The 22,139-nt window shown below is 41.7% G+C and overlaps 1 protein-coding gene across 1 annotated transcript in view; it reads left to right on the forward strand.

Annotated features, from left to right (window-relative positions):
- PGM5 (phosphoglucomutase 5) overlaps window positions 1-22,139 on the forward strand; it is a 206,493-nt gene that overhangs the window by 162,211 nt on the left and 22,143 nt on the right. Inside the window, exon 10 of the mRNA XM_040248878.1 lies at window positions 4,778-4,912. Within this exon, the coding sequence (XP_040104812.1) occupies window positions 4,778-4,912 (135 nt within the window). The remainder of the gene's footprint in view (window positions 1-4,777; window positions 4,913-22,139) is intronic.

The following is a 22,139-nucleotide window of genomic DNA, read 5'->3' on the forward strand; positions in this document are numbered from 1 at the left end:
GGAAAAGAGCTTACTATGGTTCAACTCCATTGTTTTTAACTGAAACTGACCTTTTCCCTAAAAATGAAGAATGAGCAGACACAGAATCCTTCACAATTAACCTTCAGAGTGAATACATTAGCTCCAGTTCACCAGTAGAGAATATGAGTGTGTTTCCACTTGGCCTTGTAAAATGTGGAAGGAGGCCTTCTGGCAGTATTCATACCAGTTGTGGGACATGTAATGACAATCACTCAACAAGTGTCAGTGGAGGGCCTACTGTGTACCAGGCTTGTCTTAGGCTGTATCAATAAATGGTGAGCAAGGAACATAAGAGTTTGCCCTCCCAGAGCTTATCAGCTAAAAAAGGACCAAGATATAATTCAGTGATTCCAACACTTTAGGGTTAAGACTTTAAAGGGAACTTATTTTATTCATTTGCTCTAGGCCTTGTTTCTTCAAGAGGATTTGTGGCAGCAAACATACACATAATGAAATTGTTAGAATATAAATAAGAAACAGAAATCAAGACTAGGGAAAATATAAATAAGAGTAGAGAGTCAAAAACAGAGGAAGAAGAATTCATAATTATGCAAATCATAAGGATCCACTTGGGCTTAACCTCAAATTTGGCATAAAGTATCCTGGCAGCCATATTGAAAAGGGAACCATGGTTAGTTATAAAGGTCTTGTTGTCAGAAAGACAAAAAAAAAAAAAAAAAAAAAAACCCTAGTTACTCAGCGGAGGAAAGGCTTTCCTAACACTTGGCTCTTGAGGAGCTGTCTCATGTGGACCTTCATACAGTCTCCTATAGTGACTGCAAAAAGTAGATTTTATAACTGTGCCATGCAGACCCTGCAATAAAGGTGAGGACATAGAACTAAAATGTAATTTAATAAATCCATTTCTGTCACAAGTAGGTGATCAGAAGTAAGTTGATTGAGGCCAAATATCTGTCCAGATGAACAGTGACTAGAAGTTGGGGTACCTGGAGGACACCCTTATAACAGTCCTCATAATTTCTTTCTACTGGGATTTCCATAGACATATGGTTATATTTTCACTTTTCTAGGGTAGAGTTATTCCATGTTGTGGATAATGGAATGGTTATATGCTGCTGCTGCTGCTGCTAAGTCACTTCAGTCGTGTCCGACTCTGGGGTTATATGAAGGGTCAGCAAATATTTTCTGTAGAGAGCCAGATAGTAAATATTTTAGCTCGCATGAGCCAGACAGTCTGTCGCAACAGTTCAGCTCTGCAGTTGTAACACAAATCAGTCATAGACAACACAGAAATGAACAGGCATGGCTGTGTTTCAGTAAAAACTTGCTTTATAAGAACAAGTGGCAGGTCAAATTTGGCTGACAAACTATATCACTAAGCCTGAGTTTAACCTAAAAAAAATAAAAATAAAAAACAAAGTATATTACTGGTATTTTTGGTTGGAATTATGGAACATTTTGAAACTTGGCAAGTCTTGGTCAGTGGTGATTTTGACCTCATTATTTAGTTGCTAGCAGGTGATGATACATGCTGGAGAGAACATGGCTCACGCTGAGACTGCAAATTCATAACATTCACCGGATCAATGTACAGACCCCAAAACAATCCGGTACAACTATTCATACGTCCAAGTGATGCTCAACAGTCATGGAACGAGCAGGTTGTTGCAGCACAGAGCTGGACTCGTTCTACATATTTTTTTGGTTCCACGTGGAGAAAGAGAATTGTTATGTTCCTCACTGGGAGGTCTAACAAAGCAACGTGGATTCTCCATTAAGATCTCCTTAGGAAAGAGAGATGACATTGACATTGAGTTATTTCCAGCAGCTTAATGCATGCTATTCACTCCTCTAACATCTTTTCAAGTGCAAAATCTATTTCAAACTACCCAATGTAGATTCTAACCGAACTTCCATGAGTATAACCACATGCAGGGGAAAAAAACAAACAACAGAAAAAACATCATTTCACTGTAAAAAAAGGACTTAGCTATGAGCAGATAATAAACCATGTTGATGGTTTATCATGGCCTGAATTCTTAAATACCCTCTGATGCTGGGAAAGATGGAAGACAAAAGGAGAAGGGGGCAGCAGCATAGGAGATGATTTGATAACATTGCCAACTCAGTGGACATGAATTTGAGCAAACTCCAGAAGACAGCGAAGGACAGGGAAGCCTGGCATGCTATAGTCCAGAGGGTCACAAAGAGTCGGACAAGACAGCAACTGAACAACAACAACAGTGGCCGTAAACTAACTGTGTAATTGTTAGTTGTGTACACAATTGTTAATTGTGTAATGGAGCTACCTTAAAGGGTTAAGTCCAAAAGGTCATCAGAAGAGCTGGCTTCAACTGATTTAGCATCTGCAACAAAAGGTGCTTTAGGGCTTCAACCTTGAAGTTTTTAAAAACATGGCTATGAATTCAGTGGTGGAACCAACCTTTGGGGTTTCATTATCAGTCTGTACAGAATTTGGTATATCATACTTTCTGAATAGCAGAGAAATTGGTTTATTTGCTCCATTCAGAATTTCCTAACTATTCACTTATCCAGCAACACAAGATGGTTAAGAAAATAGCTTTGCTCATTGTAATAGAATATTTTAGGCTCATGGAGAGCACATACTGTCTTTATCTTCATATACCCAGGGCTTAGCCCTGTACCAGATCTATGAGGGTCACTGTAAAATGCATGCCCATGAATGACTCCTGGGCAAAACTATCCTGTGTGCAGAACTTGTGCCATAGAGCAATGGAAGGCACATGCCAGGAAGGGACATGGCTCCTTGTTATTACACAAATTGTGGCAGACATTGAACCACTCAAAAAGAGATTAAGCTTTTTATTTTGCAATTGGAACAAAATGTGCTTACAAAACTTAAAAAGCAGAAAACTGCTCAGATGGAATCACAGTGTTTCCCAGCAATATCACCAGATGAGGATAGGGGTAAGAGATTAGCAATCAGGTTCATGTGGCATGTATGAATATTTTTATTAATGGCTTATTCTTAACAAGCAGGATTTGAGGCCAGAGAAGTTTCCAAGTAAATTTCATAGGGAAAATGTCTGCTATCAATTTGTCTAAGACTTCTACTTTTTCAGAATCAACAAGCAACCAGACATATTATTTTGTTCCTGCCTCTCTTTCCTCTGGCCCCTGTCAATATGGTTATTTATAATAATAACTTTATCAGTTGTCTCAAGAAAACAAATTTCCTTCAACAGAAGTCACAATGTGATCTCACAGTCATATTTTTTAAAATGTTGTTGCCACTAATAAGAGATGCATAGAGAATGGATGCTGTTCTGAGCCAAAGTCAAATACTGGGCAGTGTGTGAGATACTGCTGCAACTCTGCCCCCATCACACACTGGTGGCCAGGTCTTACGAGCAAGAAGGAAAAAGAGAGCCAAGAGGATGAAGCTGCACACAGAAACCCTCAAAACCCAGCAAAAACTCCAGCCTTGAGCATTTCATTGTAGGACTCCATGGCTCCCAGAGAAGTGTGGGAACATGGGCAGAAGCAGAGAGGAGGTGAAGTTAGAGCCAAGTCTAACATCATGTTGGGGAGCTTTGATGTGGATAATTTGTCTCACTGTAACAGATAAATTGCCTACCTGATTGCATCCAGCAGGTTCCAAAGAGACAAACTTTGGCTCCAGTGACACTCATTAAATATCACACCATCCTTGTTACCGCCACCTCTTTCTGATTTCTACATTGCCAGACCAAGGGAGCTTGAGCATCTGTTCATAGTGTTGCTCCTAATCCCACCCTCCCCAACACTCACCAGAAAGCAACAAAAACAGAATAGAGATGAATAGATAACCTTAGGGAGCATCTGGATTTACCTCACTGTCCCACTGGAGTGAGTGTAGAGAGCCAGTTATAAGTTGTCATGATGGTGAGCATCTTTGGAGTTCAGTTGCTCAGTGGTGTCCAACTTTTTGCGACCCCATGAATCGCAGCACGCCAGGCCTCCCTGTCCATCACCAACTCCTGGAGTTTACCCAAACTCATGTCCATCGAGTCAGTGATGCTATCCAGCCATCTCATCCTCTGTTGTCCCCTTCTCCTCCTGCCCACAATCCCTCCTAGCGTCAGGGTCTTTTCCAATGAGTCAACTCTTCGTGTGAGGTGGCCAAAATATTGGAGTTTCAGCTTCAGCATCAGTTCTTCCAATGAACACCCAGGACTGATCTCCTCTAGAATGGACTGGTTGGATCTCCTTGCAGTCCAAGGAAGTCTCAAGAGTCTTCTCCAACACCACAGTTCAAAAGCATCAATTCTTCGGCACTCAGCTTTCTTCACAGTCCAACTCTCATGCCCATACATGACCACTGGAAAAACCGTAGCCTAGACTAGATGGACCTTTGTTGGCAAAGTAATGTCTCTGCTTTTGAATATGCTGTCTAGGTTGGTCATAACTTTTCCTTCCAAGGAGTAAGCGTCTTTTAATTTCATGGCTGCAATCACCATCTGCAGTGATTTTGGAGCCCCCCAAAATAAAGTCTGACACTGTTTCCACTGTTTCCGCATCTATTTGCCATGAAGTGATGGGACCAGATGCCATGATCTTAGTTTTCTGAAGGTTGAGCTTTAAGCCAACTTTTTCACTCTCCTCTTTCACTTTCATCAAGAGGCTTTTTAGTTCCTCTTCACTTTCTGCCATAAGGGTGGTGTCATCTGCATATCTGAGCATAGAAATATGCTAATCTCCAAAGTCAGTCCTCATCATTTTTACATGTATATTTATTTGTTCACTGATTCATCCTCGATATTCTTGCTCTCAGGGTCTGAGGATCATTTTCTCTGATGCATCTCGGCTCATCTTCCGGCTCAGTTCCTCCAGTGGTGTGCGGGCCACCATCAGACTATATGCAGAAAGCTACGAGAGGGATCCCAGCGGTCATGACCAGGAGCCCCAGGTAACAAAACAGAGCTATACTCTCAGCATAGTGTATCTTACGCTCATGGCAAATTTCAGGAGTTCCAATGGCCCTTTAGTGAGGGTGATTTTACTTTCTAGAAAGGCATATGGATAGCTACAGCCAAAGGCACACTTAGAATGACTCTAAACAATTTTAACTCTTTCACTGCAGTGTTTGAAACAGAAAAATTGCTCCCAAGCATCTATGAGTTTAGACCAGCATTTCCCAAACTACTTGCTTCCCGACTGTCCTGTAGTTTTTGGATTGTAGTGACCTCAAGAGAGGCACCTTGTATAGATAAGTTGAGAAAATTTTGAGTTAGAGTCAAGCTGGTCAAACTCCTTAGAGCCTTGACTATATTCATCTAAATGATCAATTCCCAAGTGTTTGGAAAGCTCCAAGTTGGATGATGACCTTGAGGTGCCAGTACAGGTGCTACCCTGGACTTCCTCCCTGAGGTTGCTCCCTGGCCCAGCATGAGAAGAGGGGCCAGGGCTGCTGTGAATTTAAAGTTCAGGGAGGACACCGACAAAGCTGGGCTGGCCTGAGTTTAGCAGAGCCCTCTCAAGTTGTCAAAAAAAAGGCTAATTAAAAACTCACTTAGAAGAGCAATAGCACAACCGTATCCCCACTCCCAAATTTGTTAAAGCTCCAGGCAACATTAAGTAATACCAGAAAACCCCCACTCTAATGTTGGGTACTTCCAGCCTCACTGCAGGCTGCCCCTCCCTGCCTTGATCTCTAGTTTAACCTGGGTTTTGAAGCAGAATCCTTGATGAGATGGTTCCTTGCGATGAAAACACTGGTTCCCTCTGTAGCGCTTCTTTTGTGGAGAAGGAGAGGAACAAAGAAAAACTCATTGCTTCTCAGTTGAGTGATGCCCAGAATTTTCAGTTACAATTTGCCAAATTTGTGCCCTGGAAGGAATAAAATACCAGGAAGGGTTATTCTTTCTTTGTCAGTAATTTAGTGGTTTTTAATTTTTAAAAATTGCCTCTTTCTTTGTAGAATCTCAAAGAATTTTATAAAAATGATACCATAGATTCTTACACCTGGCCCTGTAAACCAGTAGATCTGTCTGGAGTAAAATTATCTAAAACAGGAGACTGAGAACTATTGTTAGGATCACTGAGAGTGTGAAGGGGCAGAGCACAGGGCCAGCATTGAGACTCTGGCCTTTCCTTCTCAGGATCCCAGATTTTTCATCCAGGGGTGTGCCATAGTCTGCCAACATAATTTGTTAGTGAGTACTTTTCATGCAAGATAGTACCTAATTGTGCAAGAATTGGAGACCATATAAAAATTCCATATAAAACTCTTCTACATTTCATGTTGGGAAGTGAGATTAAAGTGAGAGCCTGAAAGTCCAGAGCTACGTACAGGGTGAGGAATGATATTCCTGGCGTCACCAACTCTGACTCACTCTGACCCGAGGCCTCTGACTCACTCTGACTCAAGGCTATTTTTTCTCAATATTCTTTTCCCTATTTGCATGGGGTAAGTGGTTATGATGTTTGCTTATTTTTATTTACCTCTGCACCATGTGCAGAAGTATGATGTCTAGGCCATTAGACATGTGTAAAAAAATCCTATGCGCATATGAGTGTCTCTCTGAAGTAATCCCACAAAGCCAAGTGGTGTTCGTCTTTTTAAGGCTTCCTTTGAAACTGAAAGCCATCACAGGCCTGCTGCTAGAGGATTGTGATAAGTATCTACATCACTCTGTGGGTAAAAGAAAATAAAAACATAAGTAATGCTGGTTATAGTCGCCATGGCTATGTTATTATCCATTCCATTGGTTTAAAAAGTTTGCCATTTGGAATGACTCAGAAATCCTTTCATTGATATGGCTCTTCTTCTCATGACTGCTGTTCCCTTTCTAATCCTAAGTGAGGGTTTTCTCAGTCCTTGCTAGATGGGCCTCAGAATGTTAAACTTAGAATCTAGCTAAACATTTTAGCTTAAAAATAGATTTTCTTATTCAAACAACAGACTTCACTGACTCATCAACTTCAGCCACATTGCATGATACAGTTCAGTCAAGATAAAATGTAGAGTAGATTTTCTAATCCCCTGAGGAAAAGGAAACAGCATTTCTCTGCAGGCCCACCTGGCTCAATTACTGCTGACCTGTCCCTCAGCGTCTGAGTTTAACCGCCGGGGGCCTCCTTCCAGCATTGCTTTCCAAGACCACTTGCCTCTGCCTTCCAAGAGCTCTGGAAGGACAACCCTGTGGTTAACTGTTAACAGAGATCAAATACAAGACCTGCTCCAGCTGCTAAGATTATTACTGGTCCAGGGTTGGCCAGGCAACACCAGCCTGTGATGCTTTCTCAGTCACAGAGACCTCTTCCATCCTTCTAGCTTGTTCTGACTTACAGCCTGGAAAGCAGAGAACAGATGCCCCCACCGACCCTCTCCTTGCACTCAGAAGCCTATAAAAGTACCTCTCTAATCTATAGAGGTTCTATTGATACTCTTATTTTAATTCAACAGGTATTTATTTTGATGTTTTACCCACCCTAATTTAATACTATCTCCATTTAAGTTATTTAATAAGAAGACTCCCTTATTGTTGTTATTCAACAAGAGTTCTTCCCAGGTGGAACGGTGGTGAAAAAAAAAAAAAAAAATCCACCTGCCAATGCAGGAGACGCAAAAGACACAGGTTGGATCCTGGGTCGGGAAGGTCCCCTGGAGTAAGAAATGGCAACCTACTCCAGTGTTCTTGCTTGGAAAATCCCATGGACAGAGGAGCCTGGCAGGCTACAGTCCATGGGCTGCAAAGAGTTGGACACGACTGAGTGCACATGCAGCGAGTTCCCTTTAACTAACTTATCAGCATGTGGCTCTTTTACTTTGCATGTGGATAGTTTCTTTTCCAGACGTTTTAAACACATGTGAATAGAACATGTTTTAAACATTTATGCTGTGGTTGCCTTGTGGAAGTATTCATAACTATCCTGGTGACGCAACTAGGAAAACTTGTGACACAATCTCTATGCACACAAGTCTCTCCTCCTGTGTGTAGCTTTTCCGTTTGGGTCCTTTTGTCTAACAGTAATTATACCATTTTTCGTAAGTTGTGTAAAATGATATCTGCATCAGATTTAAAAATTCTGTCTATATACACCTGTGGGTTGATAGTGGGGGAGAAGAAGGCGGGGGTGGGGGTCGGCTCTGAGGAGGTGAGGAGGCGCTCGCCTTGCCCTCACCCTGTGCCCTTGGTAAATGAGGAGGGAAAGCTTCCAAGCCCTATTTCTGGAAGATTACATACTTTTAAAAATACAAGATTACTCTAATTTTACTGGCAATCAGTAGGGCTTCAATGAACACTCACACCAGCTGGGAATAATTTGGAAAAAGGGATGAGCCAAACTAATTTAAATTCACAGGTAACCAGAAACAGTCCAATTATTTCCATTTTCTTTCCCATCAAGTTTATTATCAGGGCCACTAAATTAACCTTTTTTTTTTTTTAAACTTCTTTCCATGTCCCTTTGAGCCTGAGGGTGGAGTAGCTAATGAACAATTAAAGATCCAAAAGGAAAAGGAAGGAGAAGTTTTGCTAAGGCCTGGGGTAATCACAGGCTGATAATCAGCTCCCTACTAATCAGCAGCTGGCTTTGGTACTTTAATTGCAGGATATAACCATGCCCCACCCTCTTACCCCCCAGTCTCTTGAAGGAGACAGATTTTCTCTAACCCTCCTTACAAACTGAGGGAACGTATGTATGTATTTCTGATAAGCTCTACATAGTATTTTAAAAGCTAATATCTAAGCACCAGAAGTTTCTACACTGAATTTATCTGATATTTTCCTCTACCTGTTCTTATTATGACTTTATAATCTGGAAATATAAAGCCCTTTTGTATTATGTTGGAAGAACATATAATTTATCATCTAAACTACAATACTTCTGAGAGTGAAATGGGGGCACTGATAATCACTATGTTGAGACTATCCCCAACACACCAAAACAGATGGTTCCTCTAGCTACACACCTCCATGCCATCTTAGATCTGCAGGCCTCTTTGCAGACAGGTTCTTAAAAGCATCAGCAATATAAGCCTAGTAGTACAAAGAGAGCAGGCCAGGAAGAGTTAGATCAGTGGTTCTAACCCAGATTGCACATCAGAACCACTTGGGGGCCTTGGTGAAGATACCATGACTGGGCCTACTCCCAGAGACTGACTTTAATTATTCTGTGTAGGCCTCTAGTTTTAAAAAGCTTCCTATTAATAGGTTATTCTAACTAGATAAGCATATTAAATACTTATGTATATACTTGTATAGTATACATTAATATTCTTGTGTGTGTGTGTGTACATGTGCACGTACATGCGCTCCGTCATGTCCGACTCTTTGCAACCCGATGAACTGAAGCCTGCCCGTGAAATTCTCTGTCCGTGAAATTCTCCAGGCAAGAATGCTGGAGTGGGTTGCCATTTCCTACTACAGGAGATCTTCCCAACCCAGGGATCAAACCCACATGTCTTGTGCCTCCTGCATTGGCAGGTAGATTTTTTTACCACTGAGCCACCTGGAAGCCCAAGATACTTATATACATATAAGTATATATTAACATACATATACTTTGGTATACATATACTTTGGTATACATATACTTTAATGTGTATAAGAATCACCTGGGGATCTGGCTAAGCTTATGCTGACTCAGGTTTGGGGAAGGCCAGAGTCTACATAGACTTGGATTACTGTGATATTGAATGGTTTGCCTTGGAAACGAACAGAGATCATTCTGTCGTTTTTGAGATTGCATCCAAGTACTGCATTTCAGACTCTTGTGTTGACCATGATGGCTACTCCATTTCTTCCAAGGGATTCCTGCCCACAGTAGTAGATATAATGGTCATCTGAGTTAAATTCACCCATTCCAGTCCATTTTAGTTTGCTGATTCCTAGAATGTCTATGTTCACTCTTGCCATCTCCTGTTTGACCACTTCCAATTTGCCTTGATTCATGGACCTAACATTCCAGGTTCCTATGCGATATTGCTCTTTACAGCATTGGACCTTGCTTCTATCACCAGTCCCATCCACAACTGGGCATTGTTTTTGCTTTGGCTCCATCCCTTCATTCTTTCTGGAGTTATCTCTCCGCTGATCTCCAGCAGCATATTGGGCACCTACCAACCTGGGGAGTTCCTTTTTCAGTATCCTATGATTTTGCCTTTTCATACTGTTCATGGGGTTCTCAAGGCAAGAATACTGAAGTGGTTTGCCATTTCCTTCTCCAGTGGATCACATTCTGTCAGACCTCTCCACCATGACCTGTGCGTCTTGCGTGGCCCCACATGGCATGGCTTAGTTTCATTGAGTTAGACAAGGCTGTGGTCCATGTGATCAGATTGACTAGTTTTCTGTGATTATGTTTTCAGTGTGTCTGCCCTCTGATGCCCTCTCGCAACACCTACCATCTTACTTGGGTTTCTCTTACCTTGGGCATGGGGTATCTCTTCACGGCTGCTCCAGCAAAGCGCAGCCGCTGCTCCTTACCTTGGACGAGGGGTATCTCCTCACCGCTGCCCCTCTTGACCTTGAATGTGGAGTAGATCCTCTCGGCACTCCTGCGCCTGTGCAGCCGCCGCTCCTTGGACGTGGGGTTGCTCCTCTCATCGCTTCTGAGACCTTTTAGAACTAACATCCAAAAAAGATGTCCTTTTCATTATCGGGGACTGGAATGCAAAGTAGGAAGTCAAGAAACACCTGGAGTAACAGGCAAATTTTGCCTTGGAGTACAAAACAAAGTAGGTCAAAGGCTAACAGAGTTTTGCCAAGAGAACACACTGGTCATAGCAAACACCCTCTTCCAACAACACAAGAGAAGACTCTAGACATGGATATCACCAGATGGTCAACACCAAAATCAGATTGATTATATTCTTTGCAGCCAAAGATGGAGAAGCTCTATACAGTCAGCAAAAACAAGACCGGGAGCTGACTGTGGCTCAGATCATGAACTCCTTATTGCCAAATTCAGACTTAAATTGAAGAAAGTAGGGAAAACCACTAGACCATTCAGGTATGACCTAAATCAAATCCGTTATGATTATACAGTAGAAGTGAGAAATAGATTTAAGGGACTAGATCTGATAGATAGAGTGCCTGATGAACTATGGACGGAGGTTCATGACACTGTACAGGAGACAGGGATCAAGACCATCGCCATGGAAGAGAAATGCAAAAAAGCAAAATGGCTGTCTGGGGAGGCCTTACAAATAGCTGTGAAAAGAAGTGAAAAGCAAAGGAGGAAAGGAAAGATATAAGCATCTGAATGCAGAGTTCCAAAGGATAAGAAGGAGAGATAAGAAAGCCTTCCTCAGGGATCAATGCAAAGAAATAGAGGAAAACAACAGAATGGGAAAGACTAGAGATCTCTTCAAGAAAATTAGAGATACCAAGGGAACATTTCATGCAAAGATGGGCTTGATAAAGGACAGAAATGGTATGGACCTAACAGAAGCAGAAGATATTAAGAAGAGGTGGCAAGAATACACAGAAGAACTGTACAAAAAAGAGCTTCATAACTCAGATAAACACGATGGTGTGATCACTCACCTAGAGCCAGACATCCTGGAAGGTGAAGTCAAGTGGGCCTTAGAAAGCATCACTATGAACAAAGCTAGTGGAGGTGATGGAATTCCAGTTGAGCTATTTCAAATCCTGAAAGATGATGCTGTGAAAGTGCTGCACTCAATATGCCAGCAAATTTGGAAAACTCAGCAGTGACCACAACTAGAAAAGGTCAGTTTTCATTCCAATCCCAAAGAAAGGCAATGCCAAAGAATGCTCAAACTACCACACAATTGCACTCATCTCACACGCTAGTAAAGAAATGCTTGAAGTTCTCCAAGCCAGGCTTCAGCAATACATGAACCATGAACTTCTGGATGTTCAAACTGGTTTTAGAAAAGGCAGAGGAACCAGAGATCAAATTACCAACATCCGCTGGATCATGGAAAAAGCAAGAGAGTTCCAGAAAAACATCTATTTCTGCTTTATTAACTATGCCAAAGCCTTTGACTGTGTGGATCACAATAAATTGTGGAAAATCCTGAAAGAGATGGAAATACCGGAGCACCTGACCTGCCTCTTGAGAAACCTGAATGCAGGTCAGGAAGCAACAATTAGAACTGGACATGGAACAACAGACTGGTTCCAAATAGGAAAAGGCTGTATATTGTCACCCTGCTTATTTAACTTCTATGCAGAGTACATCATGAGAAATGCTGGGCTGGAAGAGGCACAAGCTGGACTCAAGATTGCCAGGAGAAATATCAATAACCTCAGATATACAGATGACACCACCCTTATGGCAGAAAGTGAAAAGGAACTAAAAAGCCTCTTGATGAAAGTGAAAGAGGGGAGTGAAAAAGTTGGCTTAAAGCTCAACATTCAGAAAATGATCATGGCATCTGGTCCCATCACTTCATGTGAAATAGATGGGGAAACAGTGGAAACAGTGTCAGACTTTATTTTTTTGGGCTCCAAAATCACTGCAGATGGTGATTGCAGCCATGAAATTAAAAGACGCTTACTCCTTGGAAGAAAAGTTATGACCAACCTAGACAGCATATTCAAAAGCAGAGACATTACTTTGCCAAAAAAGGTCCATCTAGTCCAGGCTATGGTTTTTCCAGTAGTCACATATGGATGTGAGAGTTGGACTGTGAAGAAAGCTGAGCACCGAAGAATTGATGCTTTTGAACTGTGGTGTTGGAGAAGACTCTTGAGAGTCCCTTGGCCTGCAAGGACCTCCAACCAGTCCATTCTAAAGGAGATCTGCTCTGGGTGTTCATTGGAAGGACTGATGCTAAAGCTGAAACTCCAATACTTTGGCCACCTCATGCAAAGAGTTGACTCATTGGAAAAGACCCTGATGCTGGGAGGAATTGGGGGCAGGAGGAGAAGGGGACAACAGAGGATGAAATGGCTGGATGGCATCACTGACTCGATGGACGTGAGTCTGAGTGAACTCCGGGAGTTGGTGATGGACAGGGAGGCCTGGCGTGCTGCAGTCCATGGGGTCACAAAGAGTCGGACACGACTGAGTGACTGAACTGAACTGAGAGTCTACATTTCTAACAAGCCCCGAGTCGTGTTGTGCTGCTAGTCCAGGGACTACACTTTGATCAGCAAAGAGTTAGATGAACCATGAAGCCCTAAAAACAATACCTTGAAAAAAATTTTATGGAGGAACTTAATTTTTACTCAAGTTTTTCTCCATTTTCAGAATTCAGCTTTTTTTTTTAACAGTGTAGTTCATTGACTTTGAAATGTTTAAATCGCAGAAGGGGCAGCATGTGTTTTCAGTGCCCTTCACTGTCCTCTAGACTTCCCAGTTTCCCACTGGGCTCCACATGAATGTTTTCTAGACATCTCAACTTGATGTGTGCAAAACTGAAGTTCTGCCAGCACCTCCGCCTTCTCCCCCAACCCCTGCTTCTTTCAGTTTCTTCATCTCAGTAAATGGCATTTTCATCCTTCTAGTAGGTTTGGTTAGAAATCTAGGATTCATCCTTGACTCCTTTTTTTTCCTCACTCTCCTACTGCACATCCAAGAGCAAGTCCTATCAACATGACTCTCAGAACTCGGCCAGAGTCTGTTTTCTGCCCCAACTGTTGCCACCCTGGGCCAGGCTGCTCTCCTTTTGAGGCCTGCAGTGCTCTCCCCACAGACCTCCTTCCTTCCACTCTGTCCACTCCTGTGCACACCCTCATCTCAGCACAACAACCAGAAGAATTGCTTTAAAAAACATGTTAGATCACCTCCTTGCTCTAAAGTCCTTCGGGGCCCCCCGTCTCACTCAAAGAATTGCCAGAACCCTTACTGTGATCTCAGATGCTGCTGGAAGTGGCCCCCTTCTCCTTTCACCTTATCTCCTCCCTCTCATCCTGTTTCTCTCTCCAGTCCAGCCATTGTTCGATCAACATGCCAAGAACACTCTGCCTCAAGACACTTAACAGTGGCTGTTTCCTCTGTCTGGAATGCTTTTCCCTCTGAAATCTTCATGGCCTGCCCCTCATTTCTCCATGAAGGTTCCCCTAGCCACCCTACATAAAATAGCCCTCACAGCTGAGTGCAGCTTAGCTCCCTTGCCCTGCTTTACTTTTCTTTGTAGCTCATAGTCCCATTCATATATATTTACTTACTTGTTTTATTGTCTGTCTCCACCCAGTTGAAGAAAAAAGCATCAGGAAGCCAGGGCTTAATTGTTTTCCCTGCATCCCAGGTGGCACAGAGTACTACCTGGCATACAGTAAATGTCCAGTACAGTTTTGCCAAATGAACAAAACATACAGTCCCCGACTTATGATGGTGCAACTTGATTTTTCTACTTTTTGATAGTGTGAAAGCTATAAACTTTCAGTAGAAACTGTACTTTGATTTTTGACCTTTTTCCAGGCTGAGCCTACTAGCCTACCTCCCAGGCAGCCACACAGTCTCAAAGGTAAACAACCAATACACCTACAACCACTCTGTATCCATACAACCACTCTGCTTTTCACTTTCAGTACAATATTCAATAAACTACATGAGTTTTTCAACACTTTATTATAAAACAGGAATTGTGTTAAATGAATTTGCACAACTATCAGCTAATGTGAGTACTCCAAGCATATTTAAGGCAGGCTAGGCTAACTGATGATGTATATGTTAGGTGTGTTAAATGCATTTCTGACTTATGGCATTTTCAGCTTTGTTGTTGTTCCTTGATCAGTCACTAACTAGTGTCTGACTCTTTGCAACCCCATTGACCCCAGGCTTTCCTGTCCTTCACTATCTCCCAGAGTTTGCTCAAACTCATGACTATTGAGTCAGGTGATACCATCCAACCGTCTCATCTCTGTCACCCCTTTCTCCTCTTGCTTTCAAACTTTCCCTGCATGAGGGTCTCTTCCAGTGAGTCAGCTCTTTGCATCAGGTGGTGAAGATGAAGTATTGAGTTTCAGTGTCAGTCCTTCCAATGAATATTCAGGGTTGATTTCCTTTAGGATTGACTGGTTTGATCTCCTTGTAGTCCAAGGGACTCTCAGGAGTCTTTTCCAGCACCATAATTTGAAAGCATCAGTACAAAGTGCTCAGCCTTCTTTATGGTCCAGCTCTGACATCCATACATGACTACTAGAAATACCATAGCTTTAACTCTACAGGTCTTTGTCAGCAAAGTGATGTCTCTCCTTTTTACTACACTATCTAGGTTTGTCATAGCTTTCTTTCCAAGGAGCAGTCATCTTAATTTCATGACTGCAGTCACCATCTGTATTGATTTTGGAGCCCAAGAAAAGAAAATGTCACTGCTTCCATTTTTTCCCCTTCTACTTTCCATGGAATGATGCGACCAGATGCCATGATCTTCGTTTTTTGAATGTTGAGTTGTAAGTCAGCTTTTTCACTTTCCTCTTTCAATTCATCAAGAGGCCCTTTAGTTCCTCTTCACTTTCTGCCATTAGAGTGGTATCATGATCTGCATATCTGAGGTTGTTGATGCTTCTCCCAGCAATCTTGATTCCAGCCTGTGATTCATCCAGTCCAGCATTTTGCATGATGTACTCTGCATAGAAGTTAAATAAGCAGAGTGACAATCTACAGCCTTGTCTTACACCTTTCCCTATTTTGAACCAGTGAGTCATTCCATCTCCAGTTCCTACTGTTGCTTCTTGTTCTGCATACAAGTTTCTCAGGAGACAGGTAAGGTGGTCTCGTAATTCCATTTATTTAAGAATTTTCCACAGATTGTTGTGATCCACACAGTCAAAGGCTTTGGCATAGTCAATAAAGCAAAGGTGTATGTTCCTCTGGATTTCCCTTGCTTTCTCTATGATCCAACAGATGCTGGCAATTTGATCTCCTATGCCTTTTCTAAGTCCAGCTGGTACATCTGGGTGTTCTCGATTCATATACTACTGAAGCCTAGCTTGAAGGATTTTGAGCATAACCTTACTATCATGTGAAATGAGTGCAATTGTATCGTAATTTGAACATTCTTTGGCATTACCCTTCCTTGGGATTGGAATGAAAACTCTTTTCCAGTCCTGTGACCACTGTTGAATTTTCAAAATTTGCTGTCATATTGAGTGCAACACTTTAACAGCATCATCTTTTAGGAGCTGAAACAGCTCAGCTGGAATTCCATCCCCTCCACTAGCTTATTTGTAGTAGTGCTTCCTAAGGCCCACTTGACTTCATACTCCAGGATGTCTGAATCTAGGAGTGTGACCACACCATCGTGGTTATCTGGCCCCTTAAGGTTTTTTGTATAGTTCTTCTGTGTATTGCCATATCTTCTTAGTCTCTTCTGCTTCTGTTAGGTCCTACCATTTCTGTCCTTTATCGTACCCATCCGTGCATGAAAAGTTCCCTTGATATGTCCAGTTTTCTTGAAGAGATCTCTAGTCTTTCCCATTCTATTGTTTCCTCCATTTCTTTAAATTGTTCATTCAACAAGTCCTTTTTATCTTTCCTTGCTATTCTCTGGAACTCTGCATTCAGTTGGGAATGTCTTTCCCTTTCTCTCTTCCTTTTTGCTTCTCTTCTTTCCTCAGCTATTTGTAAAATCTCCGCAGACAACCACTTTGCATTCTTGCATTTCTTTTTCTTTAGAATGGTTTTGGTCACCACCTCCTGTACAATGTTCTGAACCTCTGTCTATAGTTCTTCAGGCACTCTGTCTAGCAGATCTAATCCCTTGAATTTACTCCACTGTATAATAACAAAGGATTTGATTTAGGTCATACCTAAATGACCTAGTGGTTTCCCCCACTTTCTTTAGTTTAAGCCTGAATTTTGCAATAAGAAGCTCATGATCTGAACCACAGTCAGCTCTAGGTCTTGTTTTTGCTGACTGTATAGAGCTTCACCATCTTTGGCTGCAAATAATATAATCAATCTGATTTTGATGTTGACTGTTTGATGAGGTCCATGTATAGCGTCATCTCTTGTTTTGTTGGAAGGGAGTATTTTCTGTAACCAGTGTTCTATTGAGAAAACTGTTAGCCTTTGCCCTACTTCATTTTGTACTCCAAGGTCAAATTTGCCTGTTACTCCAGGTATCTCTTGTCTTCCTACTTTTGCATTCTGATCTCCTATGATGAAAAGGACATCTTTTTTGGTGTTAGTTCTAGAAAGTGTTGCGGATGTTCATTGAACCAGTCAACTTCAGCTTCTTCAGCATTAGTGGTTGGGGTGTACACTTGGGTTACTGTGATGTTGAATGGATTGCCTTGGAAATGAACCAAGATCATTCTGTTGTTTTTGAGATTGCACCCAAGGACTGAATTTTAAACTCTTTTGTTGACTATGAAATGTCTACTCCATTTCTTCTAAAGGATTCTTGCCCACAGTAGTAGATATAATGGTCATCTGAATTAAATTCCCCCATTTCTGTCCATTTTCGTTCACTGATTGCTAAGATTTTGATGTTCACTCTTGCCATCTCCTTGACCACGTCCAAATTACCTTGATTCATGGACCTAACATTCCAGATTCCTATGCAGTATTGTTCTTTATAGCATCAGACTTTATTTTCACCACCAGATATATCCACAACAGAATGTTGTTTCCACTTTGGCTCAGCCTCTTCATTCTTTCTGGAGCTGTTTTTCCGCTCTTCCCCAGTAGCGTATTGGACACCTGCTGACCCGGGGGGCTCATCTCCTAGTGTCACATCTTTTTGCCTTTTCATGCTCTTCATGGGGTTCTGGCAGTAAGAGTACTAGAGGAGGTTTCCCATTCCCTCCTCCAGGGGGTCACATTTTGTCAGAACTCATAGCTTCATTGAGTTACACAAGTCCCTTTGCCGTGACAAGGCTGTGATCCTTGAAGGGGAATTATCAATGAATAAGTCTTTTTAAAAAATCATTAAAAGAAAAACATTCTAAATACATACCAGTTATGTTTTATACCTAATAGGAAAGTGAATGGTTAAAAACTTGGAGAATGAAGTCAGAAATTGAAATGATGTGTGTGATTGTGGAAGTTGGAAATACAGTGGAGTTCAGAAGTGACACATAAATGCACACTAACTTAGACATTCATTTTTTATATGAAAGTGTATATATATGTATATTATGTGTACATAGGGTACATGTTTGTGTATGTGGTAGATACGTATATGCTCTGCTGTGATTATTTGCTCAGTCGTGTCCAACTCTGCAACCGCATGGACTGTAGCCCACCAGGCTCCTGTCCATGAGGAGTCTCCAGGTAAGAATACTGGAGTGGGTTGCCATGCCCTCCTCCAGGGAATCTTCCCAACCCTGGGACTGAACCTAGGTCTCCTGTAATGTAGGCAGATTCTTTACCATCTGCGCCACTAGGGAAGCCCAGATATGCATATACAAATCATGTATACATATGGCTTTGGTATCATCCTAGGTAAATATGTATCAAAAACACTGTGCTGTATTTAAAAAGAGAGCCAGCACAGGGATGTATTAATAGGCATACATGCAAGGAAAACCTTGAAATATTTCATTTTTCTCCTCATAGTTTAGCCTGTATTGCTGTAGTCTGAAAGTATAGGAAGGGTGGGGTGATGTAGAGAGAGTTTAGAGAAGAAACACCCGGTTGAAGAGTTGGGATGTACACTTTTTGGCCAAGTTAAAGAGTTGGCTCATTTTGCTTGAGAGAGACAGCCATGACCTGGAGGTATTCAGGCATTTAAAGAATAATATGATGCTGAGAAAGATGACCAGCTGTTCTCCATAACTGATGAATATGTAATTTGAGGAAATAAATTCAAGCTGAATTGGAAAGAATTCAGACTGACTATTAGAACAATTTCCCAACTATGAGGGCTTCTGCCCAAGTAAGATGGCTGGTTTGTGTTTTTCTGGAAGTCTCCATGACCACATAGATTCAAATAATTTTTAGAAGTGGGCAGGGATGGAAGGGGCAGAAAAGATAACATTTCTAAATGTTCTTCAGCCTAAAAATTTTTATTCTGTGATTATTCGTTTAAAAAAAAAAGAAGAAAGAAGTCCTAGTTAGATGGGTTAGATTTCCCTCTAGTGGCCTAGAAAGGAATTAAGTACAACTGTGTTCTCACATATCAGAGTCACTAGGAGCCAAATTAAAATTGAGAAGTAAACATGTATGGGTTTTCTTTATTTTTTTCATTTAGGTGAATTTTCCCCTTAAATAAAACATCAAACAGTCCTTATTTTTCTTATTTGGATATTGAAATCTGGACTCATGTTCTGCCATTGCTATGATTATTTTCCCTGGAACTGAGACCCTTTCCTCGGATGGTCATCTGACAGTGTGTGATAAACTCCCTTGGTTTGGTAATTTGGCAGGATTGTGACTAGTGACTGTCATAATCCAGTGCTGTTTAGGATTTTAATGACAATGGGCCTTTCCCTTGGCCTCTGCTGAGATCACAGTTCTCTTCAAGGTACTGAACACATGTTGGCTTGGGGCAGAGACCCGCCCTGTCCACCTGCGCTGTGGTCATTCTAGGGCTAGAGGGGAAGTATGTTCCTTGTTGACAGCTTTCTCCCACTGTAAGCCACTCATGTCAGTCCCACCAACAGAGCCTGTCTCAAGTCCTCCTTTTTTATATACCATATAACCCCCCCTCCCCCCACCCTTGTTCCTGATCTCCTAAGGCTATCTTTGTATTGCTGATTTATCCCAAGAAGCTAGTGGTCTTAAGAGGCAGAAGAGCTAAATGTCATGCCTTGATCCTGACTTTGGGTCAATTTTGAATTATTGTTTAGAGACACACAGCTCTGAAAATAAATTATATTTCCTCTCCCTATGTCCCCATGTATCATTCAAAATAAAAAACAAAATTAGCTTTAAAAATAAATGTAAGGAAATCTAACAACACTTTGACTGTTTTTTCCTTATGAGGCTATTTATTTTGGTGCTTCTACTTTGCTGTGCCCAAAGCACATGTTTAACCAGCTATTGGTTAACCTGGTGCTGTTTCTGTACACAAATCAGAGCCTTCTGGATCTTGTTTACTCAGCCTGAAAAGGGAGCATGAATGAATTTGCCTTGGTCACACAAGTACAGAGGGTCACTGGCCGTAACTCCTCTCGCCAGATGAATGGATTTGACAGGCTGCAGCCAGCACAATCTGGCTTTCCCAGCATTCTCTTTGTTCCAGCCCAGATGCACAGCACAACCAAGTTTTCATGCCTTTCAGCAAAAAGCTACCGAAGGCTCATTGGCTGGCAGTGATTCAGGCTTTCTTTGAATCAGTGCCCTTCTTTGGTGGATAGTAAAACTTGCGCTCGTAAGTAAGAGTGTATCTTGGCAAATTAACACTGGTGGTGAACCCGGAGATTGTCTGTGACCTTCAGAAGAAGGCTCAGGAGAAGACCATGCACTCAAGCAGCCTTAGGAGGAGGAGGCATCACCTGGGTTCCCCACCATGATCATACTTCTTCCTCCATGATGAACGCAAGATCTGGGCAGTCAGGTGAGGAATATACCTGTTTCACTCTCCTGTCTGCTCTTAGCTGATTTTAAGTTTGATGCCCTAATCTTCAGAAGAGACACTCTATTGAAGAAGCAGAAGACCCTACTGAAGAAAAGATGGGTTCCCCATCCTTTGTTTCTGCTTCCCGGGAAAGTTGAGAGGTGGGACACACTTCAGAGGGCAGCATTTCACTACATTGAAGAACATTTAGGCCTTAGGCAGGAGGGAAAGCAATGGAAGGTTTATGAAGCTCTCCTTTTACTATTATTGTTCTTGTTTGGGGGGCAGGAGTGGTGGTTGGTTAGTTTCATTTCTGAGCATTTTTGTTGGTGGAAGTCACTGTGTCAAGGCATTATTTGGTAAGTATTCCAAACTTAATTATAGGGGGATGGGAGGTAGATGAGGCTATGAGAGTGTCTTAAAATACAGGTTTTATTATTGTTTGGGTATGGTGAGGCCAATAGATTAGGACGTGATTTGTCACTGAAAAGATAGCTTGTTACTCACCATCCGAAGAGGAGGAGCCAAGTCACTCCATGCAAGGCCTCAGGAGGAAGCACCAGGATTGGTTATGAGGCAGAAGGGATGCAGGGGGAAATGTGGGTAAGAACTTTTATTGTGGTTTCCGTGAAAAGGAAGAAGTGAGGCAGGGTTCATAGGCTTAGAATTGGCTAGTCTGGATAATTTCATCAGGTTCTGGGGTATAGGCACTGTTCTTAGTTGTCCAGTACCTGGCCCTGGGGTCATTAGGGCTAGTAGATAGTGGTGTGAGTTTGAGAGCCCAACAAAGCAGATGGTTGGGGTGTGTGCTCTGGATTGGTTGATGTGATTATGAAAGGTGTGCTTCCAAGAGAGCTATTTGCTATTTCTAGAAATTAACTGACCCTGAAAGAGCAGTCCCTTCCAATGTCAGCAACATCCTGAGATGTCAAAGCATCAGAATGAAAGACGTATCTAAGACAAAGAAGTAAAAAAACACAGTCACTTTTTCAGATGAATAAAATTGTGAAGGCATCAAGATTTTGTTTTTTTCATATACCATATTGAGGCCAAATGACCCACTGTTGAAAGATTGAGCTTCAGAATCCTACATCTTTGATCTTGAGCCCTGGTTCTGCCATTTTCCAGTTCTGTAATCTTGGACAATTAGTTTCTGTAAATTTCAGGTACTTTATCAATCACAGAGGAATAAAAATATTTTTTATTTCATAGGATTATTCTGGTGATTATGTGAAATAATTAATATAAAGTGTTTTGGACATGCTTGGCACATAATATTATTGTTCTTGCCATTATTTTTATTAATAGCAATGTAGACCATATTTCTGATCATGTGAGGATCAAAAAGGCCCAAAGTAACTAGTAATTTGTTTTGAAAATGAAATTAACCTGTCGTGCCTTATCATCTTCCCTTAAATTCTCTGAGGGCCAACTGGATCTATGGGAGATGTTCCCAGAGAACTGGCAGCCACTAAAGATGTTGGTCTTACGAGAGGGTGCCAGGGCTCTGTGGCACAATGTTTTAGTTGCACAGCACTGTTTTGAAAGGTTCAGAAATGAATTTGAAATTCCTTTCCTGTCTCTCCATTCTCCTTTCTTTTTCTCACTCCTCCCATTATTGATAATTCATAAATTCATGGAGCTAGTGGAACTAATTTGCCACCTTCCTGGCTTGATGCAAGAGGTACTGAGTTGGGTTGTTCAATAATTCTGTTTTATTCAAGATAATGTGTAATTGGTTGCTTGTTCCCATCTCATTTGCAGG

The sequence above is a fragment of the Oryx dammah genome, unplaced genomic scaffold, assembly GCF_014754425.2.
Source record: "Oryx dammah isolate SB20612 unplaced genomic scaffold, SCBI_Odam_1.1 HiC_scaffold_1, whole genome shotgun sequence".
NCBI classification, from domain to species: Eukaryota; Metazoa; Chordata; class Mammalia; order Artiodactyla; family Bovidae; genus Oryx; species Oryx dammah.